At 36.6% G+C, this 24,574-nt stretch overlaps 1 protein-coding gene across 1 annotated transcript in view; it reads right to left on the reverse strand.

Annotated features, from left to right (window-relative positions):
• LOC108576273 overlaps nt 1–20,106 on the reverse strand; it is a 49,816-nt gene extending 29,710 nt beyond the window's left edge. Inside the window, exons 1-2 of the mRNA XM_017939232.1 lie at nt 19,892–20,106; nt 14,564–14,661 (exon numbers count right to left, since the gene is read on the reverse strand). Of these exons, the coding sequence (XP_017794721.1) occupies nt 14,564–14,661; nt 19,892–20,073 (280 nt within the window). The 5' untranslated portion in view covers nt 20,074–20,106. The remainder of the gene's footprint in view (nt 1–14,563; nt 14,662–19,891) is intronic.
• Nucleotides 20,107–24,574: the final 4,468 nt, after the last annotated feature.

Consider the following 24,574-nt stretch of genomic DNA (forward strand, 5'->3'; position numbering starts at 1 on the left):
GTGGAAGAAAAGTATGCTAATTGAATTGGAGGATATATTAATTGGAAATGGTACAATTGCATTATCTTATCGATTTAATCTCGATTATCCATTACTTATGCACTACAGCGATGCTACCAAGTTGCACTATTAAATTTCACCATTAAATAATAGCACCAAGGTGTATTATTGGCTCGTAATACTAAGCTATGTTATTCGGCTGCATTGCTTCGATTGTAACATTACTTGGATCGGATACTATTGAGTTGCACTACTGAATTGCATTAGTAAGGCATTTTGCACGGTAATTGCACTATTATTACCCGGTGGTGCCACTAATGAGTTGCAGTGTTGAATATAAAATGCCACAGAGAATACTCCTACTCGTTATATTTCCATTAGGACCACGAGATGAAAAAATAATGAAACACTCCTCCGTCGCTAAAGTGAGTCTATGTTATTCCAACGGGAGATCGATATTTTATTCAATTCGACGTGAATGTTATTACAAAAAAAAAAAAATTAACTTATTCCTTTCTTTCAATTTCCAGTAAGTTTCATTTCTCGTTTCGATCTTCCTCCCTTTTCCCGAATAAACGGAATACACATATCAATTGTTTCAAAGCGTTTTCGATTTTCATACTGTGATGCCCGGTTTGCTCCAATTTCTCGGAAATAGGAGCAGATATTGGGGTATCACTGGATTAAAACACTTTAGGATCGTCGTTGCGTAGAAACAGAACTTTATTTGACAGAGGTTTAACGTTACGTGAAGTACGCGTGGTAAAACAGAGAATGAACGCGGAAATGGAGAAAATAGGGCTACTATTTGAGGGTTCTGGAAAGATGGACTTTGGGTTGTGACTATGCAGGACAGTTGGAAGATGAAGAGTCCAGTAGGAGTAATATAGTTGTAAATGATTGCAGGACGAGAATGAGTGAGAGAGAGAGAGAGAGAGATAAAGAGTGTCAACAAACAGTGCCTGGTCTTATCTTATAAGACGGACTCCCCACTTCTCGGTTAACGTACTTTTCGTACATGAGTTTATTGTCGTTTGTTTACTAACTTCAGCCACGCTAATCATAATTAACGCGGTTCCTGATTCATTCGGGGTTGGTAGGGGAAAGGGGTATAAGGATAGGTGCGGAAATAGTCTTAAGTCAGTACAGTATCTTCTCCCGCCTCCTCATCTTTCACTTCTAGACGAGTTCTTTCGTTTTGGAGGTTTTTTGAAAATTTTCCTGCACGTATATATCGGGGCCTCCATGCCCAAATAGGAAACCGACAAGGGAGAATAGAGAGGGGGTAGTTGGCGCAGTGCGCTAAGCCGAAGGTCCCGGATCCCCAGATATTTTTCCGTCGTTGGTTCCTACAGTAATGGAAAATGGGTGACTAGTTGTGAATACAGATAAAACTAAGGACTAAGAATGAAAGTATTTGAGGGTGTAACAATACGATACACTTCGACCTCGTTCCATTATTTCCATTAGAAAAAGAAAGAAAGGAAGAAATTCAATTTGTCGATACACCAATAAATAGATATATTTTAATTTCACCTTTCGTTTACCCACAGATTTCACGTTATTTATCTCGCTTTCGTTTCATTTCGATGGACATTTCGCCGATTTCCCATGGGGTTTCGTTTCCATTTGTGTCGAATAAAAAAAAAGAAGGCACACCAAGAGAGTACTCTGACGCCCACACGAATTCCACGACAAGTTTCTCAATTCCGTTACGAAATTTTTTCTTTTAATTACCAATAATTGTAAAAAAAAATCGACAAATTAGAAAGTTTCGTCCAACGATCCGTTTCCAATTTGTAAAAGGTGGGTCACACAAAAGGCGTCGAATTCTATTATTTGTTCCAATAGCACTTTCGATCATTATTTCTCCATTAATTCCATTAGCTCTCGTCTTCCCCGTAAGGAATCGTGCAGGTTCCATTCCGCAGGGTAGGCGTGTGTCTAAAGTTACGCGGCAGTTTCCACAGGGACAAAAGCTCCGGCACGTTCCAGATATCGCAAGTGTTTTGAGTACTCTCCATGGGTATTCGATATCCACAAGTTTCATACATACACAACGCATCGAATTACCAAGTATCTTCGAAGGCTTTCGGGAGGACACTTCCGGCCGGAGGACACATCTTCGATTACCATAGAAACGCGCGTTGAAAAATCGTACCTAACGTGAGCGTGTATTCTTCAGAGACACGCTTCACTCGTGCATAATATTTACCGAATGCATTTACATTCATTACGCTGTTTACTTCTGTTTCCTTTTTTCCCTGATAGCTTTGGCTCGAATGAAGGGTCAGACGTTGCAGTCTTTGGGTGAAAGTTATTTCGAGTGACGAATTAATTATGAGCAAATTCGAATGATTCGTTACCCACGAATGTCCAATGAGTAAATTCGAATGATTCGTTACCCACGAATGTCCAATGAGTAAATTCGAATGGTTCGTTACTCACGAATAACGAATGTGTAAATTCGAATGATTCGGTACTTACGAATGACGAATGAGTAAATCTGAATAATTCGTTACTCACGAATAAATTCAACATTCACGTAAACGAAGCAACATTTTCGCAAAGAAATCCAAGGGAAACAATGTTAAACGAAAAACACTCATCTCTCGAAAATTTTCCTCAATTACCTCGCACAAAATTAACTCAAATTTTTCACCGACATTGAACATCTCAAAGGATCACCAAGAAAGAAGCAAACGAAGAAAAAAATAACAGTTTCAACTGCTACTTATAATTACAGGAACAGGCGTGAAATATGAAAGAAGATGAAGGGAAGGAGGCCGCAAAGAGAGATGGTTGAACATCAAAGAAGAGTGGTACTAGGTTGAAAAAGCTTTGAAAACGAACCGAATACTAGCGATCAAATCGAGTTGAAGACCATCCTCGACAGCTTTAATCACGTTCATCCCCACGTGTAATGTAAGTAGTGGGATGCTGTTCGTGGAATCAGCTCTAACGTCGCCGGAAGTGGCTGGTGAGTGAAGAGGAGCTGTGGATGGCGATGTGGTATAAGGAAGTGGCGGTGGTTGTAGCTGATAGCAGTGAACGCCATACCGGTATGTGGCCCATCTAAGGGTTAAAGGTTACCAAGCGGATGTCTGAGTCACTTGCAAGGCTGCTGCAAGCCTTCACGATCGCTGCTAATCTTGTTAACCCTTCAGACCGTTCTCCCTTTCTTCCTTCCTCGTTCTACATTACTCTCTCCCTACTCGCTCCGCTCATCAGGTAGATAACTTGTCGAGCTGCTGCCTCGATAATTTTCCTTCGGCTCAATTGGCCGTTCGTTCGAATCGATGAAAAACGTGCCAGACCACCGTCCACAGTTCGCCTTTCATTTCTGACCGTTCCGCACAGATTGCTCTGTGAAAAATTTACGACCGTCTCTTGATTATAATTGGCTCGATATTTTTTTCGCAGCTTCGCAGTTTTCCCACGGATTTTTAAATTCAGAGCAAGTTGGAGAATTTGTTTTTTCCCGAGATGTCCAACGACGAGGATTTATGCGTTTTCCCGAGTAATTTTTTAGGTAGATTTATAATTAATGCGAATTAATTTGTACAAAACTATTCTAGTAATTTGTTCACAATTGCACGGTACAGATTTCATATTATCAGAAGATTATCTGACTTTGTCCCACGTTTGTCACATCAAAGGACCATTCCAGCACAAAACAACGCAGAGCAGAAAAGGGAGAAGCACAGGAGCAAACGAATCTCAACGTGCACACGAGTAAAAAGAACGATTCCAATAAAAATGGATGCACATGATACGAATAATGAAGCCTGAACAACGCCAGATGCCTTTCTGATCGACTTCTATCAGATCCTCGCGGAACCATGGAACTCAAAAAAAGCATGCAAGGTATAGCAATCGAGGGAACATACCGCGGCAGCCTTCAATCACTGATCCATCAGCTATTCATGGCGCAGCGGCTCTCTCGGACGGACATCGTGTGAAAAACAAACCAATCTTACGGTATATCTTGAAAACGAGCGAAACAGGCGAAAAGAGAAAAAGAAGAAAGGACAAAACGACGTGGGGAAAAAGCGAGAGAGAAGAATCCTTCAGCTTCTCGCCATCCTTTTTTATCCCCTTCTCTGTGTGTCTGGACACCCCTACACATCATTCTAAAAAAAAAGCACGCAGTCTAATTAATCTGTCAAACACAGCCGATATCGCGTCGGGCCTCACGCCGCAGAAACGTCAAAGAGCTTGTCAAATCTAGCCGGGCAGCGTCCCGTCAACAGCATTGAGACGCTCGTTAGGCGACAGAGAGAAGTGTCCAAGGAAAACAAGTGTTAGGTGTTTCCTGTAGCCGGATTTATGGCAGAGGCTTTTGTTAGCAATATTCAACGAATTGTTTAAACAACACGGATGGCTGATTTATTATTTCGTTCAGCCTGTTTTGAAGTTCTGGGGCAGTTTCGCTTCGCGGGCATTCTGGCGGGCAAAGGGCGCCCGCCGTTGCCCGCGGGCAGAGTTGTGGGCGGAGTCACTTTAAAGCGAAATGGAGGAAAGACATTTATTTTGGGGGTTTAGGTCCTTCTTAAAACACACTATAACTTATGTAAATATGTATATCTCTAAAGAATACTTTAATTTTCTTTATCAGAATTTTATCTTTCACCGACTACTACAAACCACGTGTTAATTAAATATACTTTGAAAACTCATTCTCCCACTTATCTCGTAATTTCTAATTTGAAAAATGACCTCACAACAATAATATCCTAGATATCATCCATGGAATGAAATTCTTCTGTTGTCTCGTCGTTTTCGATTCGAAAATAATACCGCAGTATCCACGAAATGACTTCGACTCGAAACTGAAAGTGTTACTTTGTATGCGGAATATTTTGGAATAGAAACGAGAAGAAAGGAGAAAGAGAGAGTAGTGATTTAAATCACACAGAGGGTAGGAGGAATTAATATGTAACGATTCGAATTCCACGTCACACGTCACTGAAAATCCTCATTAGGCGACGTTTGAATACAAAACAGCGGCGTTCCGTCCTAATGGCAACGGTGAACGTGGTCGATCAACGAAACCGTGTCATTTGTTATACATCGTGACATCTATTTTTCAATCAAAGCCACCCACACGAAACAGTGACGGATATTTGATCGATAAGCAATCCACTCGGCGAGTGCTCTGGTTGCCCATTAAATAAACAGGTGGCACGGTATCGTTTTATACACTTGACTAATATAAATTAGAGCTGCTCCGATTGCCACGAGACTCGTTCGCTCGAACCCTTCGCGATTTCTTTTGACTTCGATTGTCTGTCGGTTTTTCTTTTTTCTTTTACTTCGTATTACGATTGTTAAACATGGTGGAAGTGATAGAGAAGTGTACAGCACCTTCGTAATATCACAATGAAACAAGCTTCGTCTCGGTAAGTGACACTATAATTACCAACGATCGAGGTAGATTTGGAAAATGACATTTTTATGAAAGAAACTAGAAAATGATAGAAAAATTTGGGATAAATGGAACTATTTTTCTTCCTAATTCTATTGCTTGTTGATTTTGTTTAAAATTTTATAATATTTCATTGAGAACGGTATGAAGTAATTTTACTACTGTGCAGTGTTACAAAATTCCCTAAGTTGGGTTAAAAAAAATAATTATTTCCTGCTATTTTTTGTTACGTTTTGAATTAATTGTGAAGAGAAATGGCAAATTAATGTGATTTAACAGATAAAATAAAGAACTACCGAAGAATCTTTTTTATAAAATATAACATTCATAATAATATGGATAATAATACGCATTCAGTATCCATAATAGTAATACCTTTTCGATCAACATCGGTAAAGCCTTTCAGATATATTGTATCAAAATCGATGTCCTAATCTTCGCGGAGATTTACGGTGAATCATGTAGAATCCGTTTCCCCGGAAGACGAAATCCCATTAGCCCCGCGGTCTAATTTCCATGTGGTTCCCGACGTTAATTCGAATTTGCATGACCGCTTGCGCAAAAGACGCGCAACGAAAAGTGTGTTAACGTCCATCAACGAAAAAATACGACACGGTTAATAGTAGATTTCGTACGTGATAAAGGATTGTAATTATTCTACCTGTAGAGTCACTTTCTAGGTCGATCTACTTTGTCCTAAAAAATAGAAATATGAAAATTTCAATTCTTTCTTTCGAGGAATTATTGATAATTCAAGAAAAGTTTGTCCAATCGAAATTTTCTTACGAAAGCGTGAAAATGCGACAAAATTTTAGTATTATCGAGAAATCAAACATGAAAATAAAACAAACTTTTAATATTATGGAGAACTCAAATATGAAAGTAAGGCAAAATTTTGATATCATCGAGAAATCAAGTATGAAAATAAGGCAAAATTTTGATACTATCGAGAAATAAAATATGGTAAAATTAAACATCGAGAATTTTTACAAATACTGCTATAATTCACAACACTAAGCAAACTAAATACAATTTATGTCACATTTTCACTATACTTTGCTCAGAGATTGCAGCAACTCTTTTCTTCTCAACTCGAATTTAGCGAAGTTTCATTGTTAATTCTCCTTTGCAGGTTGTTAGGACAGCAAGGGGACGATTTTATGATACGTGATTTCTAGTTCAGCAAACCGTTATTTTAAATTTAGCAGACCGGTCAGCAGCCAACATGCGGCACCTAGAATTTCTCAAATATTAAAGAATAGGCTATTGTTCAGTCGGTAAGGCAAGGTATCATAAAGTCACCCTCAAAGGGTCTTCGAAACCGATGCAATTACCGAGGCCTCTCGGTACCTGACCTTCCGAACGAGTCGGAGAGTCAGAGTTGACCTGGCCGGGTTTTCCCCCCTTGTTGTCAAATTTCCATCCAGCAAGGACCAGCTTCGTCACCCCCGCTCCAAGGACGTGACCCAATGGAAGGGGGTGATACGGGGTTGGTCACTTAGTAATTTTAAGAACCTCCCTTCGCGTCCCTTCTTCAAATTTTAGAAGATTTGGAGAAGGGATGACTCGATAAGAAGGCCGACTTAGCTTAAGACCGCAGAGCGTTAGTACACAGACCATCAGTTACATTAGGAATGATAAAGATTCAGTCAGACTCTCAACGCAATACATTCAGTCTTCAGACGGCACCTAGTGCAATATTTCAAGTACGCAGAAATTAGTACCCTAGTGCTTAACACAGGTTAAACACTCACTTATTTTCGACGTTCACCTAGCTCACGGTATAATGACGATATGAATGTAGTTTACACTGTGTGTTGCCAGTTTTGAGAACAGGTACGAGGTTATCAGGTAACATTTCCGTTAGCATACAGCGAGCAGGGACAAACAAGATAGTTTGATAGTTCTATGATCAGGTCAATCAACAATACGTCCTCAGCCAACGTCAAAGAGCTCATTTTCGAAAGTTAATGGATCTGCTTATAATTTCGTGTTTAGCGGCGGACGATAGGTATACCGATGTACTTGAAACGCTTCTCATGTGACAAACTGATATTTTACATCTTCATTCGTCGTTTAACACACTTTTGAAAATAATAATCACCGAAGTGTGTTGTCGTTGCTTCTGAAATTTATTATTGCTAATGTGTTTCAAGGAATAAAGTGCATAACAAAAGATTTACAATTTTTGTACGGTTTTTAATCGGAATTAAACTTAATAAAACGAGATGAGAAGAAATTAAACAAATAAGATAAAATCAATGTTTTAAATTTAAATTTCATTCGATTGAAGTGTTTATAGTTGAGTAAATAGTGCATAAATTTCTCAATTTCTTCACTTTTTTTCCTCAAAATTCACTGAAAACGAGAAAGAGAGAGAAAAACGAGAAATTGAAAATAAAAAGACAGAAGGTGCCTGTTATACTTCGAAATTGACCAAAAAACACCGTCAAGTACGCAGAAATTAGTACCCTAGTGCTTAACACAGGTTAAACACTCACTTATTTTCGACGTTCACCTAGCTCACGGTATAATGACGATATGAATGTAGTTTACACTGTGTGTTGCCAGTTTTGAGAACAGGTACGAGGTTATCAGGTAACATTTCCGTTAGCATACAGCGAGCAGGGACAAACAAGATAGTTTGATAGTTCTATGATCAGGTCAATCAACAATACGTCCTCAGCCAACGTCAAAGAGCTCATTTTCGAAAGTTAATGGATCTGCTTATAATTTCGTGTTTAGCGGCGGACGATAGGTATACCGATGTACTTGAAACGCTTCTCATGTGACAAACTGATATTTTACATCTTCATTCGTCGTTTAACACACTTTTGAAAATAATAATCACCGAAGTGTGTTGTCGTTGCTTCTGAAATTTATTATTGCTAATGTGTTTCAAGGAATAAAGTGCATAACAAAAGATTTACAATTTTTGTACGGTTTTTAATCGGAATTAAACTTAATAAAACGAGATGAGAAGAAATTAAACAAATAAGATAAAATCAATGTTTTAAATTTAAATTTCATTCGATTAAAGTGTTTATAGTTGAGTAAATAGTGCATAAATTTCTCAATTTCTTCACTTTTTCTCCTCAAAATTCACTGAAAACGAGAAAGAGAGAGAAAAATGAGAAATTGAAAATAAAAAGACAGAAGGTGCCTGTTATACTTCGAAATTGACCAAAAAACACCGAAGAAAGCGGAAGTAGAAGTAACATAGAAGCAAGAATGTCTCGTCGAGAGCAATTAAATCGAAACTGTGCGTGTTAATTCGAGTAATCGGCAGGCGACACCGAGAACGTTCTCGTCGCGCAATCGACGATTACGCTCGGTCATATCGCATAATTAAACCGCGGCCAATTGTCCGTTGTTTCGTAATAACCGTCGTTTTCATCGGGATAACAATTTTGTACGGCTGAAAGTCTCGTGAAAATTCCAGCTCGTCCACTATCTCCGACAAAAATTCGCCGCGTATCGACGTGCCATTGCGTCCCTCAACGATGAAACGCGGAGAGAGAGAGAGAGAGAGAGAGAGAGAGATCGAGTCGCGACACGCGCAACAGGCGCATGGATCCTGGATGGAGGATCGATCCGTGGGTTTTCACGAAACAAAGCCCCGAACGACACTTCGTCGTCTCAAATATCGCGGATTATTCGCAATTAAAAGGCTGCGCGCCTGTTAGATAAAGCGCACAATTAACGAACCGTTAGGTTAATTCACTGTTGCCACGTTTCATGGATGATTATCGAATGTATTTATCTATTCAGAATTGGGTCACGCTTGAATTTCAGATTCCAGAATTCAGAAATGATAGATCTCAGATTTCAGACATAGACTTCAGCTTTCAAATTTCAGATATTACAGATTTCAGACATTACAGATATTAAACTTCAGACTTCAGACATTATAGATTTCAAATTTCAGATTTCAGATTTTAGACATTATAGATTTCAGATTTCAGACATTACAGATCTCAAATTTCGGACATTCTGGATTTCAAATTTCGGGTTTCGGGTTTCAGACTTCAGACGTTCTAGATTTCAAATTTCGGGTTTCAGACATTGTAGACTTGAGACTTCAGATATTATAGATATTAAATTTCAGATTTCAGACATTATAGATTTCTCGATTTCAGGTCTCAGACGTTCCAGATTTCAAATTTCGGCTTTCAAGATTTCGGACCATTAGAGGTTTCATCTGTACAACACGCGCAGTCACCTTCGAATAGTACAGCTAACAACTAGAATCACCGTTAGAAAATCTTTCACCGTCAGGATCGACGTTTCACAATTTCTGCAAACGATACCGGTGATCTATTCGAGGCCGACTGAGAATTTGCACACCGGTGCGAAATTGAATTTTCTTCTCTCACCCGTTCGTTTTTGTATTGGTACATAAATGAGACGTTTAAATTCCCCACGTTTCGGAAACCTGTTCGACATCTTTTACAGGCCGGTAAAAACTTGGGAGAAACGAGGGAAAAAAGGGTACAGAGACGAGTCCTGGTTTCTTCGTTCCGCGGATTCTTCGCGATCCGCATGAACATTTTCGTCGGTGGCTCGAAACACGATAAGAACGGGCAAGAAAGTATCACGTGTACGAATCCTGGCAGATTTTATGCAACGCATCTCTCTGCAAGAATTTCTTGAATGTGCGGATTTCGCGAATATCTCGAGATTAGAATTGCAGATTGGGGCTTCTGAACGAACCGCGAGGTTCGTTTCATAATTAATGGGGTCGAGAGAGTGAAAACGAGAATGGGTGGAAAAAGTTCCGGTTTTTCGTGAAACTCCAAGTCGATCTGTTACACATTTCAGTTTCGCCGGGTTTTTTCTTCTTCTAATTTTCAAACAGTACGGGATACTTTTTATCATCCCTTGATGACGATTTATGGCGAAAATCCAAGATTTCAATCTGAAGTCGTAAAATGGATTCGTTTGAAGTTTAATTAAAGGAAATAGAACGATTACATTTTATCCTCCCTCGTGTTCCTACAAAATTAAATTCTCTATTTTTATTCGTAGAATAATATTCAAAATCAAATTTACTGTTAATACTTCGACATGGAACACTATATATTAGAAGTTAATAATTATTATCAACATATTTATTTCCATTTTTATTCCCCCTTATTTTATTCTATTCACTAAAGACTATCGTACTCAAAGAAACATACTTTCTTCCCCTAATTATTTCAGAAAAAAAGCGAATTTCAAAATACAAAAATTCGATAAGCACGATATTAAATAATCTGATTGCATATATCATATATTTAAATCGTGATCTGTACTATAAGTGCAATTTGAGGTCATTACTATTATTAATATGAAGAAAGGGTTAAAATTTGCAATTAAAATTTTATGGTCTGCACTATAAGTGTAACTTGACGTGATCACTATTATTAATATGAAGAAAGGGTCCAAATTAGGACTAAAATTTTAACTGAAATTTGCAATTAAAATTTTATGGTCTGCACTATAAGTGTAACTTGACGTGATCACTATTATTAATATGAAGAAAGGGTCCAAATTAGGACTAAAATTTTAACTGAAATTTGCAATTAAAATTTTATGGTCTGCACTATAAGTGTAACTTGACGTGATCACTATTATTAATGTGAAGAAAGGGTCCAAATTAGGACTAAAATTTTAACTGAAATTTAACTGAAATTTGCAATTAAAATTTTATGGTCTGCACTGTAAGTGTAACTTGACGTGATCACTATTATTAATACGAAGAAAGTGTTAAAATTAGAACTAAAATTCACACCTACTAGACATTTAAACCACGACCTGCAGTACCAGCGTAATTCGACGTCCTCACCATTCTCAACAGAAAGAAAGGGTTAAAACACACTGGTAACTCTAATATTTCAAACAATAGCCACGGAAAGTCACGGCCAAAACGAGTATCCGTACAAACACGTACACAGGATGTGTTTCAACGTGGCGTGCAAGGTTAGCCGGAAGCGAGCTTCCGGAAGTAGAGGCGAACGAAGGAAAATGCACCGGGCAGGGGCAGGTTCCACATGGAAGACTCGATCGAAGATCGAGAAGGGAATCGAATTACGTTCCGCTGCAGCTGGCGTAACAAAAGGGAGATAATGGCCAATGGAAAACTCGAGTCAACGAGATGAACCGAGATCTTTGGATTACAGCTGCACCATCTTGCTCCGATATCTAATTCCTCCTATTTACAAGGTCTCCCCGGCGTGGAACGGCCTTGATGAGGAAACCAGCATGCACAGACCTTTGCCTTTTCACCCGCAGAGCCAAGAATATTTCCACGTAGTGAAATAAACGGATTTTCTTTTTATTCTTGGTAAAATTTCACGAATTTGTTTATCCAGCGATTTTTCACTCGATATTGCAATTTTGTTCTACGTGAAAATTGAAGGAAAATTAAAGAGAAAAGTTCGACTGAATATTTTCCCAATGAAACACTTTGCTTCGAATGTGTTCAGTTTAATTTGAGTCAGAGAATCTCGATTTCGAACAGAAAAATAATTAATTGAATAGTTTGAAAATGGTACTAAAGTTTCTCCAGCGTGAAACAGCCTTAACGAGGAAACCAGCATGCAGACCTTTGCTTTTTGACCAGAGAATTGAAAACATTTCGATGCGGTGAAATGAATGGATTTTTTTTTCGTGAAATTTGATGAATTTCTTTACCATTCAGTGGTATTTCATTTTTTATTTTAATATGTTATTTAATACTTTATTTTAATTTCAGTCTTGATTGTATCTTGAGGCACAGAATTTCGATTTCGAATAAAAAGAAATTTATTCTCAAGGAAGAGTGTAGTTCTTTTTTTTTTTTTTTTTCAAGAATCAGGTTTCGTCGAATGCAATTTAACAATGACGCAGCATTTTTTTAAATCACTATGACGATGATTCATGCTGAGGGAATTCTTGGAGGAGATAGTCAAGGTGCGTTGAACATTTCTTGGAATTTTCTAATTGAACACAACATGCGATTAATAACATACGTTTATACGCAGCACGTGGGAATTGTATAATATTAGTAATTCAATTGTTAATAGTAACATTGCAAGTGTCTCAACAACGAAGAAAATTTACGAACGATATTTGTCAAAGAAGGAGAAATGAATCAAAATCTTCCGCAACGAGAAAGAGAAATTCAATTATTTTACAAAGTCTTCCGTAGGAGAACAAAAAAAGAAGGATTCAATTACCTCCGCAAAAGATTAATTTTTTCAATTGTGTGAAAAACTTTCGTTACCATCAGGGACTTTTGTAAATTCGTTTCTCGGTTTCCCTGAACTTTCAACTTCCTACGTTTTTTCGAAACTTCGACTTTAAGCCAAATGGTTCCACGCAGACCTCGAACTTGCAAAATTAAAATCCTCTCGCGTGTATGCTGTGAAAGTTCGTAAGGAGAACACAGAAATTAATTTCGTACGGTGTTTCAATGCTCGCCATTCGCCAACTTTCTTTTTTTATTTACTTGATGAAATTGCTGTGCTTTTGGAAATATCGCTGATCGATGCTTCTTTGCATTATGTGCAATTTTCGACTTGAGAAATTGAAAAGAAGGACGTTGAAATCGAGGGGAAATCGAAATTAGGGAGCTTCGATCGAATCGAAAATTTCTATTTTCTAAGAAACAATTAAGATAAATAATAAATTCGTAAAACAGGGACAGAGATATGAAACTTTGAACAATTTAAATGGTAAAAAGAATATTAGTTATCCTTCGTTGTTTTTCGAATCGCCATAATCTGCTCAATATTGTAATTTATAAAATTTTCATCTTCTTACTGATAATTCCAAATTGCTGGTATTAATTTTAATTCATTTGAAAGATTTACGAGAATAGTCGAAATTTTTATAGGACATATTAAACCTAACGTTGACTCGGTAATAAAAATCAGAAAAGTGAATTCTCATTTGAAGCAGTGACAAATAGCGTGAAGTATGAACGAACACATTAAATCGAATTTCTTGTACGAGCTGTTCAATTTCCAGATAGAATTCGATCTGAAGACAATCTCTTAAAAATTGCCTTCACGTCCGATCGATTCTTTTTATTTGAATTACGTACGCCACCCTTCGTGACTTCGATTCATGAAATTCGAATGAATAAGATTCTAGGAGAAATGAAAATGTAATAGCACGATATATTTCATTTTATGCTATTACTCCTAGAAATTTTCCTTTCCTAAATGGGAGTTCTCCAAGTATGTTACAAAATGCTTTCACATTTACGTGTTTAAAATATCATTTCGCGAGATTTGTGACTATCGTCGAATATTCAAGTATTCAAATATCAAAGGTAACCGAATATCCTTTGATTTTTCTCGAGGATAATCGTTATTCTTTTATTTTTCTCAGAGATAATCATTATTCTTTGATTTTTCTCGAAGATAATCGTTATTCTTTAATTTTTCTCAAAGATAATCGTTATCCTTCAATTTTCCTCAAACATAATCACTCTTCTTTGATTTTTCTCAAAGATAATCATTATTCTTTGATTTTTCTCAAACATAATCACTCTTCTTTGATTTTTCTCAAAGATAATCGTAATCCTTTAATTTTTCTCAAAGATAATCGTTATTCTTTGATTTTTCTCAAAGATAATCGTTATTCTTTGATTTTTCTCAAAGATAATCGTTATTTTGGGATTTTTTTCGAAGATAATAATTAATTAAAATTTTTTAACTCTACTTAACCACTTATATCTTACAAAATGTTTGTTTCTCTCAATCTGAAAATTAAAAAATTTCTCTAAATCCCTCTTTTTCTATTCTAAATTCTCCGTATTTATACAGTACATACTCGTATTAAACGGAGCATTAAATGGATCTTTAAATAGAGCAAGCTTAGTTTCCCAAATGTCCATACTCGACAAGAAACGTTATAATTCTCCAGAAATTACCGCTACGTTATTAATCTCTTTAATTAAAGGTATTTTTTTTTAAGGAAATGGAGGTTTTTCTGACTGATTCGAGCTTCTCGATAAATCACAGGTGAGTATCACTGTGAGGATAATATGCGATATAATTCTAGATATTCGCGAAATACAAGCACCGAACCGTTCACTATCGAATCACTGACTAAAATACGCAGTATTAGGAGCAACCTTCCGCACAATTTCTATATGCAACTCACCATTAATAACGTGCACGTTGACGGTGGCCCTCGCCGCCACAGTGGGCACGCAACTGTAGTTCCCAGAGTCGCTTGGCTTTAAATGAGCGATCCTCAATCTGTAACAGAATAAAAACAGAAAATATTAGATATAAAATACGGTCGATTGTAATCAATTTTTCGACTAGTCTTTGATCGGGAATTAAAGTGACGCGTGAAATTAATTTACCGAGCATTTCTTTCCGCATTTGGTTTGAATATGAAAAAGTGAAAATCTCGAGAAAATCTTAAAAATCTTAATTTTCACTTTTTTGTCAAAAGTGGAAAATAAATTTTTCATAGTAGAAAAGAAGATGAGAAAAATAAGGTTTTCACTTTTCCGTCGACGACTCATGATTATTTTTCACTTTTCTGCGAACTCACGATTTTCTTTCACTTTTCGTGAAAAATAAGTGAAAAGTGGAAACCTTATCTTTTCTATTATGAAAAGTTTCACTTCCACTTTTACTCATTTATTTGAAAAGTGAGTCCACAATGAAAGCTAAAAATAGAGAAGATGATAGCAAATATTCAAATTTTTCCTCATCGAAGCACGGAAATTGGGTCAATTTCACCCAAAATCGAGCGACGAATTCTTTCTCCTTCGTTATTAAACGTATCATTAGAGCTGAAATTTAATTTAATTTAATTTACCAATAATTATCTAATAAGCATTAATAACGTTTACAAAAGAGAACAAAATTTCATGGAAATCAATTATATTTTCCCTGCAATTTCACAAATTTCGCACGAGAATCAAGGTGAGTACATCAGGAGTTACTTAATTCAACTGTTATCCAGTTCGCTCTAATCATTATTACACCGCATGAAAATAGACGCATATATTTCAACGAGTAATCACGTACGGATGATAGAAATGGCTTTCATTTCACGAGTGGTTATCGATACGCGATTCCGGCATTTCGGTGTACCAAATAATTGATGACAAAATTAACAATGAAACATCGATGATTAGCTATATTAACTGTTGGTTAATAGAGCATGCGGTACGACGAATTTCCCTCCCCCCCTTCACACTCTTTTCTCGGTGAAAAATACACACACGTCCCGTGATTAAACTTCGTTCAGCCATTCTCGACAGCAACTTTAATTACTTCGTAGTAATTCATTAATAGGAACTACTCTAATTGCTGTTAAAAGCCGCGAGTTGAGCGAAACGTTGAGGAGCTCTGAATAGACGGTGAATAAAATACAAGTGCTTCCTGCTTTTAAATGATAAACTTTAGCCAGCTAGATGTTTATAATTTATGTTAGATTTACTTTTCTGTAAATAATCGTGGCTAATCATTTCTACCAGTGTACACTCTTGTTAGAAATTGTAGTCGTTAAATTGTTCTTTTCAATAAAATATGAATTGTAAATAAAGAATTTCGGATTTTTCATGATTCTATGAGAAATAAAAATGTTAAATTACGATATTCTTAGATTTAGTAATTAATTTTCATTCGTATACATTTTTACAATAATTCTCGATTCTTCGTTAAACGTTGAAATTATACATATTCGAGCGAGTCTTTGATATGAAAGAAGGTATAAATGAAATGACAAAATGTGTGCAATAATCTCGTCGAAATGTAATAGATAATCAGAAATTCAGGTCTGGTAATTAATTTGCACCGATTTCAATCTACTTTCTATTTTGTTGCATTGATGAAACGAGAGTAAGTGATGAATGAAACATTTCATTAAACAAACATGATCATCATTATTTCCATTTGAACGGGATTATTAATAAAATGACGTGAACAATTTGATTAATACAAACTGACTCGCTGAAGTCGAGTGAAGAAAATTCACTCTCTTTCTGTTGAAAATTAGCAATAAAGTCCTAATTGCACTCTACAAATTTTTCTGCCAAAAATTAATAATAAAATTCTAATTACACTATAAGAGTACTCGCTAAAATTGAATCAAGAAAATTCACTCTCGAAATTTTTCTGCTAAAAATTGACAATAAAATTCTAATTACACTGTTAGAGTAACTACTAAAATTGAATAAAGAAAATATGTTCTCTAAATTTTTCTGCTAAAAGTTAGCAATAAAATCCTAATCGCACTCCTAGAGTACTCACTAAAATTGAATGAAGAAAATTCACCAATGAAAATGTAAAATGAAACCATTGAAAATGTCGAGTGAAAGCATTGAAAATGTAGAACGAAACCTCTGTTCGTTACAACCAAAGTGTCATCGAGGTGCAATAAATTTCATTGGCCGTGCGAGTGGCTTTCCTAACGACAGGGAATAATTCGACGTCGAATACATTGCTGGTAGGTTAGGGCAGCTCGCAAAGAAGTTCCGGCAACTTGCTCCCAATAGATTATTGATTAATCATTTACTTGCAGTATTTCCCTAGTTAGTTTCATCGCGTGGCATTGTAACGTATCACACCCTCGGGGCTAATAACGATCGTTTAAGGGTTACGTGTCCCGAGTGGCATCGCCTCTGCAACTGTACACGTCTTCTCGAGTATGTAATTATTTTAATACCGGCGAAACTTACTGTTTCCACGTAAAAAGATTATCGAAATCGTAAAGAAGAAAAAAATAGGAAAAACGAACGTATCTGATTATTTCAATATCGGAGGAACCTGCTGTTCCGACATAAAAAGATTATCGAAAATTTCGACGTAAAAAGGTTATCGAAATCCTAAAGAAGAAAATAGGGAAAACTAATTATTTTAATACCGGAGGAACCTGCTGTACCGAAATAAAATGATTATGGAAATATTAACGCTAGAAAAGCTGACCGGGTCAAAATGGACCCATTGACGAATTTCCAAAAAAAGCGAATGGTCAATTCGATACTGGCAAGTATTATTGTTTGTAACTTTCTGACTTTGTTCTCAGCAGGTATACTTCTAATTTTTTAATCATGTTTTAGTAACATAAAGTCACTTATTGAGAGGTTACTAATGGGTCATTTTTGACCCAGGCGATCCTTCGAGTGTCAAAGAAAAATTAGCGAAAAGGAACACAGAAATGGAAAGAAACTTGAAACTTCTACTTCCTCGTAGACGCAAAATTGAGTCTTTTTCCTAATACTATTAAATCCACTCTAAATTTTTAATAATCTCTTCGAACGAACGACAGTGTACGATTCTCGCTACTTTCGTAGCTCGACATTACTCCAAAAGAAACCTACGTTGCACATCCTCGAAAATTTCACCACGAAGTATCTCTCCCGTTCGCCTGAGATCACATTTATTTACATTCTCATTTCACCTTCACCTTACCCTTTAGTTTCCAGCTTTTCACAACTTCTTGCCCAACCTTTTTCCCTCCGTGTATTCTCTCGCTTTCGTCTCAATTACCCTTTTTCCACGGTGTCCTTTGTGCCCAACAAAGGCGACATAGTAATGCTTAAAAACCTACACTTTTGCCCCGTTCTGACCGTAAGTTTTCCTTCCATTCACGCTGTTAGACAGTCTGAGCAAGCTCCCTATAATATTCAGCGGTTCCTCGAGTCAAGGAGGAAACAGGGCCGGTCCTTTGTCAGACAGGCCATGCACCGTGAAGACGCATCGAGCATGCTCTGCATTTCTAGCCGGCCCTTGTCAGCTATGGCGGCGTTTGTGTGTCGCCGGAATATTGCAGCCAGGCTGCGTCTGTTTTTGGACGTGATTGACGATTGTCAGCCTGGCGTTTCACGACGCCGAATTTACGAGGATCTGTTCCCCACCTCTCTCTCACTCCCTCCTAATTCCCTTCAATCTGAACTGTGCGCGGCTCAAGAACCAGGAATTAATTGTCTGCTGGCTGGCATTGCGTGTGACGCGTTCTTCCCCTCTCGTGATACGCTGATTCCTCTGTCGAATTGTCACCGAGATATTTACGCGTCTAACGCCGCGGCCACGAGTTGATCAACCGGGTTAATTTTGATGTATAGCGTCGAAGGGAACGCGCCACAGGTCTGGTTTTCTTGGATTTCTTCGTTGATGTTGCGGTGAAGTAGTAAGACGTTGATCGATGATTTTAGGTTTGTAGAGATTTCGGGTGTTTTTGGAAATCGGGTGTTTTTGGAAATCGGGTGATTTTTCGCGTAAAATTGTCGAATGTTTGAATGAAATTTTACTGTATATTTTCGACTTAATTTTACGTAAGGAATCGCCTATTTCTTGGCGACGTTCAACTGTAATTTCTGGGTCACCCTAATTTAGGGGTAGATTTGTCAGTATGATTGGGGCAAAAGTATGGGAAATACGATTGTCTCAGTTTTTAATTAGAAATTATTTTTAGAGTTAGAGTAACGATTTAGCAATAATAGCACTTTTGACGAATGATTTCAGTTACAGAGCTAAGAAATTTGAAGTAGTGCAAATACGACTTTTCGCATTTCGGTTTGAAAAATTAACGTGTTTTTGAATTTTTTGTAATTTCGGCTCACGAGTGTCTTAAGATTATCGAATTTGTCGATACTGAAAAAATCAACACACTCCTGCGAAAGGTGAAACGATTTCTCACACGTTTCGGCAAGTTCACGTGAATTTCGTATGAACTTTTAATTGGAATGGTAAGTCCTGACGGTGGCATTTACAATTCGTAAAAACGTCCCTCTTTACTAACGAAACTTCCTTGGCTGTAAAAACTTTCCCTCCGTTAGCAAACATTTTCTCTAATTTAAAAACTTCTTTTATTACGAAATCTTTCTCTGCTGTTGTACCAAAAAGGAAAACTCTCATCCACAATAGAATATGTGATGCCACCAAAAGTCGTACTACGTACATTTAAGTGGCTACCATTCGAGAAATTTATTAAGATTTTATTACAATTAAGAATTTTATTTTACAAAATTTAATCACTTCGATTAACTTGTTGATTTCACACTCGTTCAATGTATATTTATTCTGTGTACTTAACCGTACCGAGTGTTAATCTTTGTCACATCTTTGTAATACATTACACAATTTAATGTCAATTCACAAAAAAAAAAAAAGAAATTAATTCGACTGCAAAATTAAAATTTCTAAAATTATTTGCAAAATATCAATTGCACACTCTGATATCCACCAGATCGAGTATTTTTTAAACGAAACTCAATCACTTCTCAAAATTTTCAAATTTTTTCAAACGAAATGAAATCAATTCCACTCCGAAATTAAAATTTCCACAAATCCCACAAATCTTCTATTACACATCGGATGAAAAATTATTCATAAATAAATCACAGCAAAACGTACCGACTATTTTACACGAAAGAATGTTTTCTCTCGTATTAGTTACCCAAAAAATTCTTTCTTCCGTTAATTTTCATTCACGACTCACGCGTATAAAGAGTGGAAAAAATCATACCTTGACGTGAGGGCGTCGCTCCATTCAGTTTCAACTGTGATACGAGGCTCGCCGTTCACGTCATTCTCGGAATGGGGCGACGTTACCACTGGCTGATTACCATGGTGCCAAGCTACTGTGCCCAGATCGTGAGGTCCTTGAGACATCAGGCAAGTGAGCGTGAGAAGACTGCCAGTTTTCATGTAGATATCCGACGAGCCGTTTATTCTGGCTCGTGCCTCTGAAAAAAGAAAAAAAATTCCCCTGATTAGCACATATTTTACAGCCCTGTAATTGAAAAATTTAACACCGAAATCTCAACGATATCAACTTTCCAAGAAAAGATGAATTTTCGATACTGATTTCCACTTTGTTCTGTGCATGTTTACAGAAAAAGTCACTTTTGGAAAAAGAAAGTTTACTAATTGGAGGGAGAGAGTTCCTAATGGGTCATTTTTGACCCAGACAGTCTTTCTAGGATTAGTTATGCTGTACATTAAGCCTTTTTTATTTATTTTTCATAATTTCATATTATAACATTATAATTTCTTCATTTTATCATTAATTACATTCATTAATCACTATTCTTTTTCAAATAGCGATAAGGCAATTTTCTTTCAATTAAAATTTTTCAATTATATCAGTTGTCAATGCTAGATATTCGAGACGAAAATGTTCTCTTTCAAGCTTTCTGCAAAATAACACAGAATTCACGTAAAAAATTGTCCACCATACCGATTCACAAAAAGTGAATCTTGCAACAACGAAACGATTCCGACATTCGAAGGATTGGAAAAATCTTTACAACTCGAGAATCTCTCCAATCCGCTAATAAACATATAATCGCTACATTTCATTTCGTTCCGCGAGACTTTTATTTCCGCAACAGATTCCCGTTCCAAAGTGGTAACAGCCGAGGAAGCGAAGGTTTAAACGATAAGAAGCTAGAAGAGAGAGCGACTATAAGCGCGTCAAATAAACGTTAAACACCACTTTCCGAAGCTGTGTCAATTTTCCGAGACTATTATCCGATATCCAATGCCGATAAATTATTCATATCGCGAGCAAATCGAGTGGTATATAAGCAGCCAGCTATCCTGGGGATTCAGTTCGACCTACTTTCTGATTAGCACGCGAATGTTTCCTCGACACGGTGCATTTATAATGGCCGTGCGAGTAATTATGCGCGAGCGAAATTGTCGCCGAAAACAGAGGTCGAGAGGGCAATGTTTACCGAAACACACGCTAATTATTGGATCGCTTAAAATCAGAAGCTTCTGCTCAAGTCTGCGAGAATTTATGTCTTTCTTTCGGCGTCGAATTTTTGTAGCTTTGTAACACCGTCTCAGGTTGTTGCAAGTGAAATGACCGAATTTTTAACCCTTTCGCTGCGACAGATTCTTAATGCGTAACGTGAGTGAGTGACCGAGGATAAATTTTTAAATACGACTGCAAAATTTGTTGTTCGGCGTTATGGTTTTAAAATTCGGTTTATTGAATTAAGGTGCAAGTGTGTAAAGCATAAAATTTAAGCATTAAATTAAGGTTGAAATGCAGCAAAAGGTTCCGAAAGTATGGTAGCAATGAAAGGGTTAAAGAAATTTTCAACGCGCATTTATAGTTCAAGTATAATATTTATTTATGGAAATTTGTGCCTTCATTATGAGAGAGCTTTGGTTTTCTAGATTTCAGACTATAAATGGCCATAGTGAATTACGAAAGAGACCATTATGTTTTTATTGGAGTAATAATTTAATCGTTAATCATTTCTCATGCTAAATAAAATGAATTCACTGAGAATTAATGATTACAATATTAAATAAAATGAATAATAAAATAAATAATGAGTATAATATTGAAGAAAATTTATCATGCAAATTGTGCAATAATCTTTCAGTACAAGATCGTTCTAAATCCGTGGAAAATCCTTAAAATCAGCACTAAAAGATTCCCACTTCGTTACGGAGATAGTAAAAATTAAAGCACACGAGATTTTCAACGAGTTAGTCAGAGGAGAAGAGGTTGAATCAAGATTCACGTGTATTCAAAGTGAATGGTTAAAACGTCGTATTGGCTTTAGAGCTGTAATAAATCTTTAAACGCCGTTTTCAAAGACGCGTACCCAGTTTTCACAGGCAAAGCTCCTATTCATTTCCCTCCGATCTACCCTTTTTTTATTTGGAAAATACCCATCAATTTTGTCACGGTCAGCGAAGGTTTCTATCGGGATACAGTTCAATGACTTCCAGCGAACGCAAGAAGAATGTGTCTAGTCACTGTTGCGATATCAAATTCGAGCGAGAATGACGGACATCTAATTCATAGTATTTCAATATAGGGATGCATATCGATTTTCGTTTGAAATTTTACCGTGTGATCTTAATATTGCTATTTTTGTGTTTTGATACTATCGTGCGTAGTCGATACGTAGTTTTCCCTTTTTTATGCTTCTTTGAAATTTTGAAATTTTCCCGAATTCGATATTTCTAAATTTAGAAATTTTCCTGAATTCGATATTTCAAAGTTTAGAAATTTTCCTAAATTCGACATTTAGAAATTTTCCCGAATTCGATATTTCAAAGTTTAGAAATTTTCCTAAATTCGATATTTAGAAATTTTGCTGAATTCCATATTTGAGAATATAGAAATTTTGCTGAATTCCATATTTGAAAATTTAGAACTTTTCCTGAATTCCATATTTCTAAATTTAGAAATTCTTCCGAATTCGATATTTAGAAATTTTCCTGAATTCCATATTTGAAAATTTTGAAATTTTCCCGAATTCGATATTTCAAAGTTTAGAAATTTTCCTAAATTCGACATTTAGAAATTTTCCTGAATTCCATATTTGAGAATATAGAAATTTTGCTGAATTCCATATTTGAAAATTCTGAAATTTTCCTGAATTCTGTATATCTAAATTTAACAAAATTATGAAAAATTTCACACGTTAACATTTATGACTTGAACGATGAATGCCAAACGCAGTTAAATATTCACGAATTAATACTGTACCTTAAATTCAAGATTGACTTTTCTCTCTCTAAAAGAGAATCTCTCTAATCTTGTGAAGAGAAAACGTATGCTTTAACTTCAGAATGAAAATTGAACTACGAACTGCTAATTCTTTAGATGTAAAGGAGTCGAGATATTCAGAAAAACATTCTGCATATAAACTCGAAGATGTAAATCCTTGTTGTGTCGTAAGTGAGACACAAAAAAGGAATGTCTGTAATTTGTCAATCTAGACCACAGCGATTTTCCCTGCACGCTGTCAATAGCCACTTCGCTAAATTTACGGCCCTGTCGGGTCAAAAAGTCCAGGTCATTTTTAAGACCACCCTGCTCTGGTCGTTCTTTCAGGGTTAGTGACCTTTCTGAATCTTCTCAATGAAGGTGGACGAAGGGAGAAGTATTTAAGGTGGTACATCACCATGAGGCTTTTAAAATAGGCACAATTTAGGAATTTCTTTCGTAGATAACTACTAAACGAAAGGTTCCAATTTCTTCGGTGGATATAAATGTGACTTTCAGCTTCCTTCTCCAATTTTTAAGAAGTAAAAATGTTACAAAATGGAGGAGTTACTGCAAAAACTCTTCTGCTAGAACATCGATTACTAGCCGCCATCGCTGACAAGGATTGGAACGTCTGAAATAAAAAATTCTTCTGAATTCATAAATGCGAATGTATTACCTACAACGTACCGTAAGATTTTTCAAAAATTATAATTATTATAGAAATGATGGCAGTTTGAAGAACGAAAACCTCTTTTTACCAAAAAAATCAACTTTATACGTCTCTAAAAAATTAAATAATTGAGATATCGACAAAATCATAAGCCACATTGTAGATAATACATTCGCATTTATAAGTCAACAAGAATTTTTCATTTCAGAAGCTCCAATCCTTGCCAACGATGGCGACCAGCAATCGACGTTCTCGCACAACAAGCTTCGCAATAACTCCACCATTTTGCAACATTTCCACTTTAAAAAAATTGCAAAAGTAAGCCGAAAGTTACATTCATATCCCCTAAAAAAATTGAGATTTTTCATTCACTACTAACTTATTTAAAAAAATCCCAAAATTCACCTATCTTTAGACCCTCAGGGGTCTTTAGACACCCCCTTAAACAAGTATTCAAAAAAATAAACCTAACTCCGATATTTCACCAAAGAAAGACTATCTCAGCAACAACAATTTGTTGTTCATTGAACCCACACCAATTTCCCTCCGCAACATTTCCTCCCCCGATTATCCTAAGTGTCTAAAAAATAAACTCACGGCGATCGTTACGGCGAGCATCCTGTATAAACAGTTTCAAGCTTCCAAGGGTGAATTTCCACGATGCTGATCGATCGAACGTTGCCAAGATGTTTCCTCGTTCATCATCGAAAGCGACGAGCGTGTGTATACTGTGTGCCCGATGGGATCGCGCGCTTCGAACTCGCGATTACACGAATAATCGCGGCTCTGAACGGTGCGTATGGGGCAGAAAAGATTTCCCTGGATTTGCCGCGTGACCCGCCGAATAAATGTTCCCGCCCGGCTGCGTGATTTATTTCGTCGCGATCCAAACGGTTAGTTCGAAACAAAGGAATTCATCGCGTTTGAAACCGATGCACGCAGCTTTTTTCCTCCACTTCGATTATCGTTCGGTATTCGATGTTTGCGCGGAAATAAACAATACACACTGTCGCGTT

The sequence above is a fragment of the Habropoda laboriosa genome, unplaced genomic scaffold, assembly GCF_001263275.1.
Source record: "Habropoda laboriosa isolate 0110345459 unplaced genomic scaffold, ASM126327v1 scaffold212, whole genome shotgun sequence".
NCBI lineage: Eukaryota > Metazoa > Arthropoda > Insecta > Hymenoptera > Apidae > Habropoda > Habropoda laboriosa.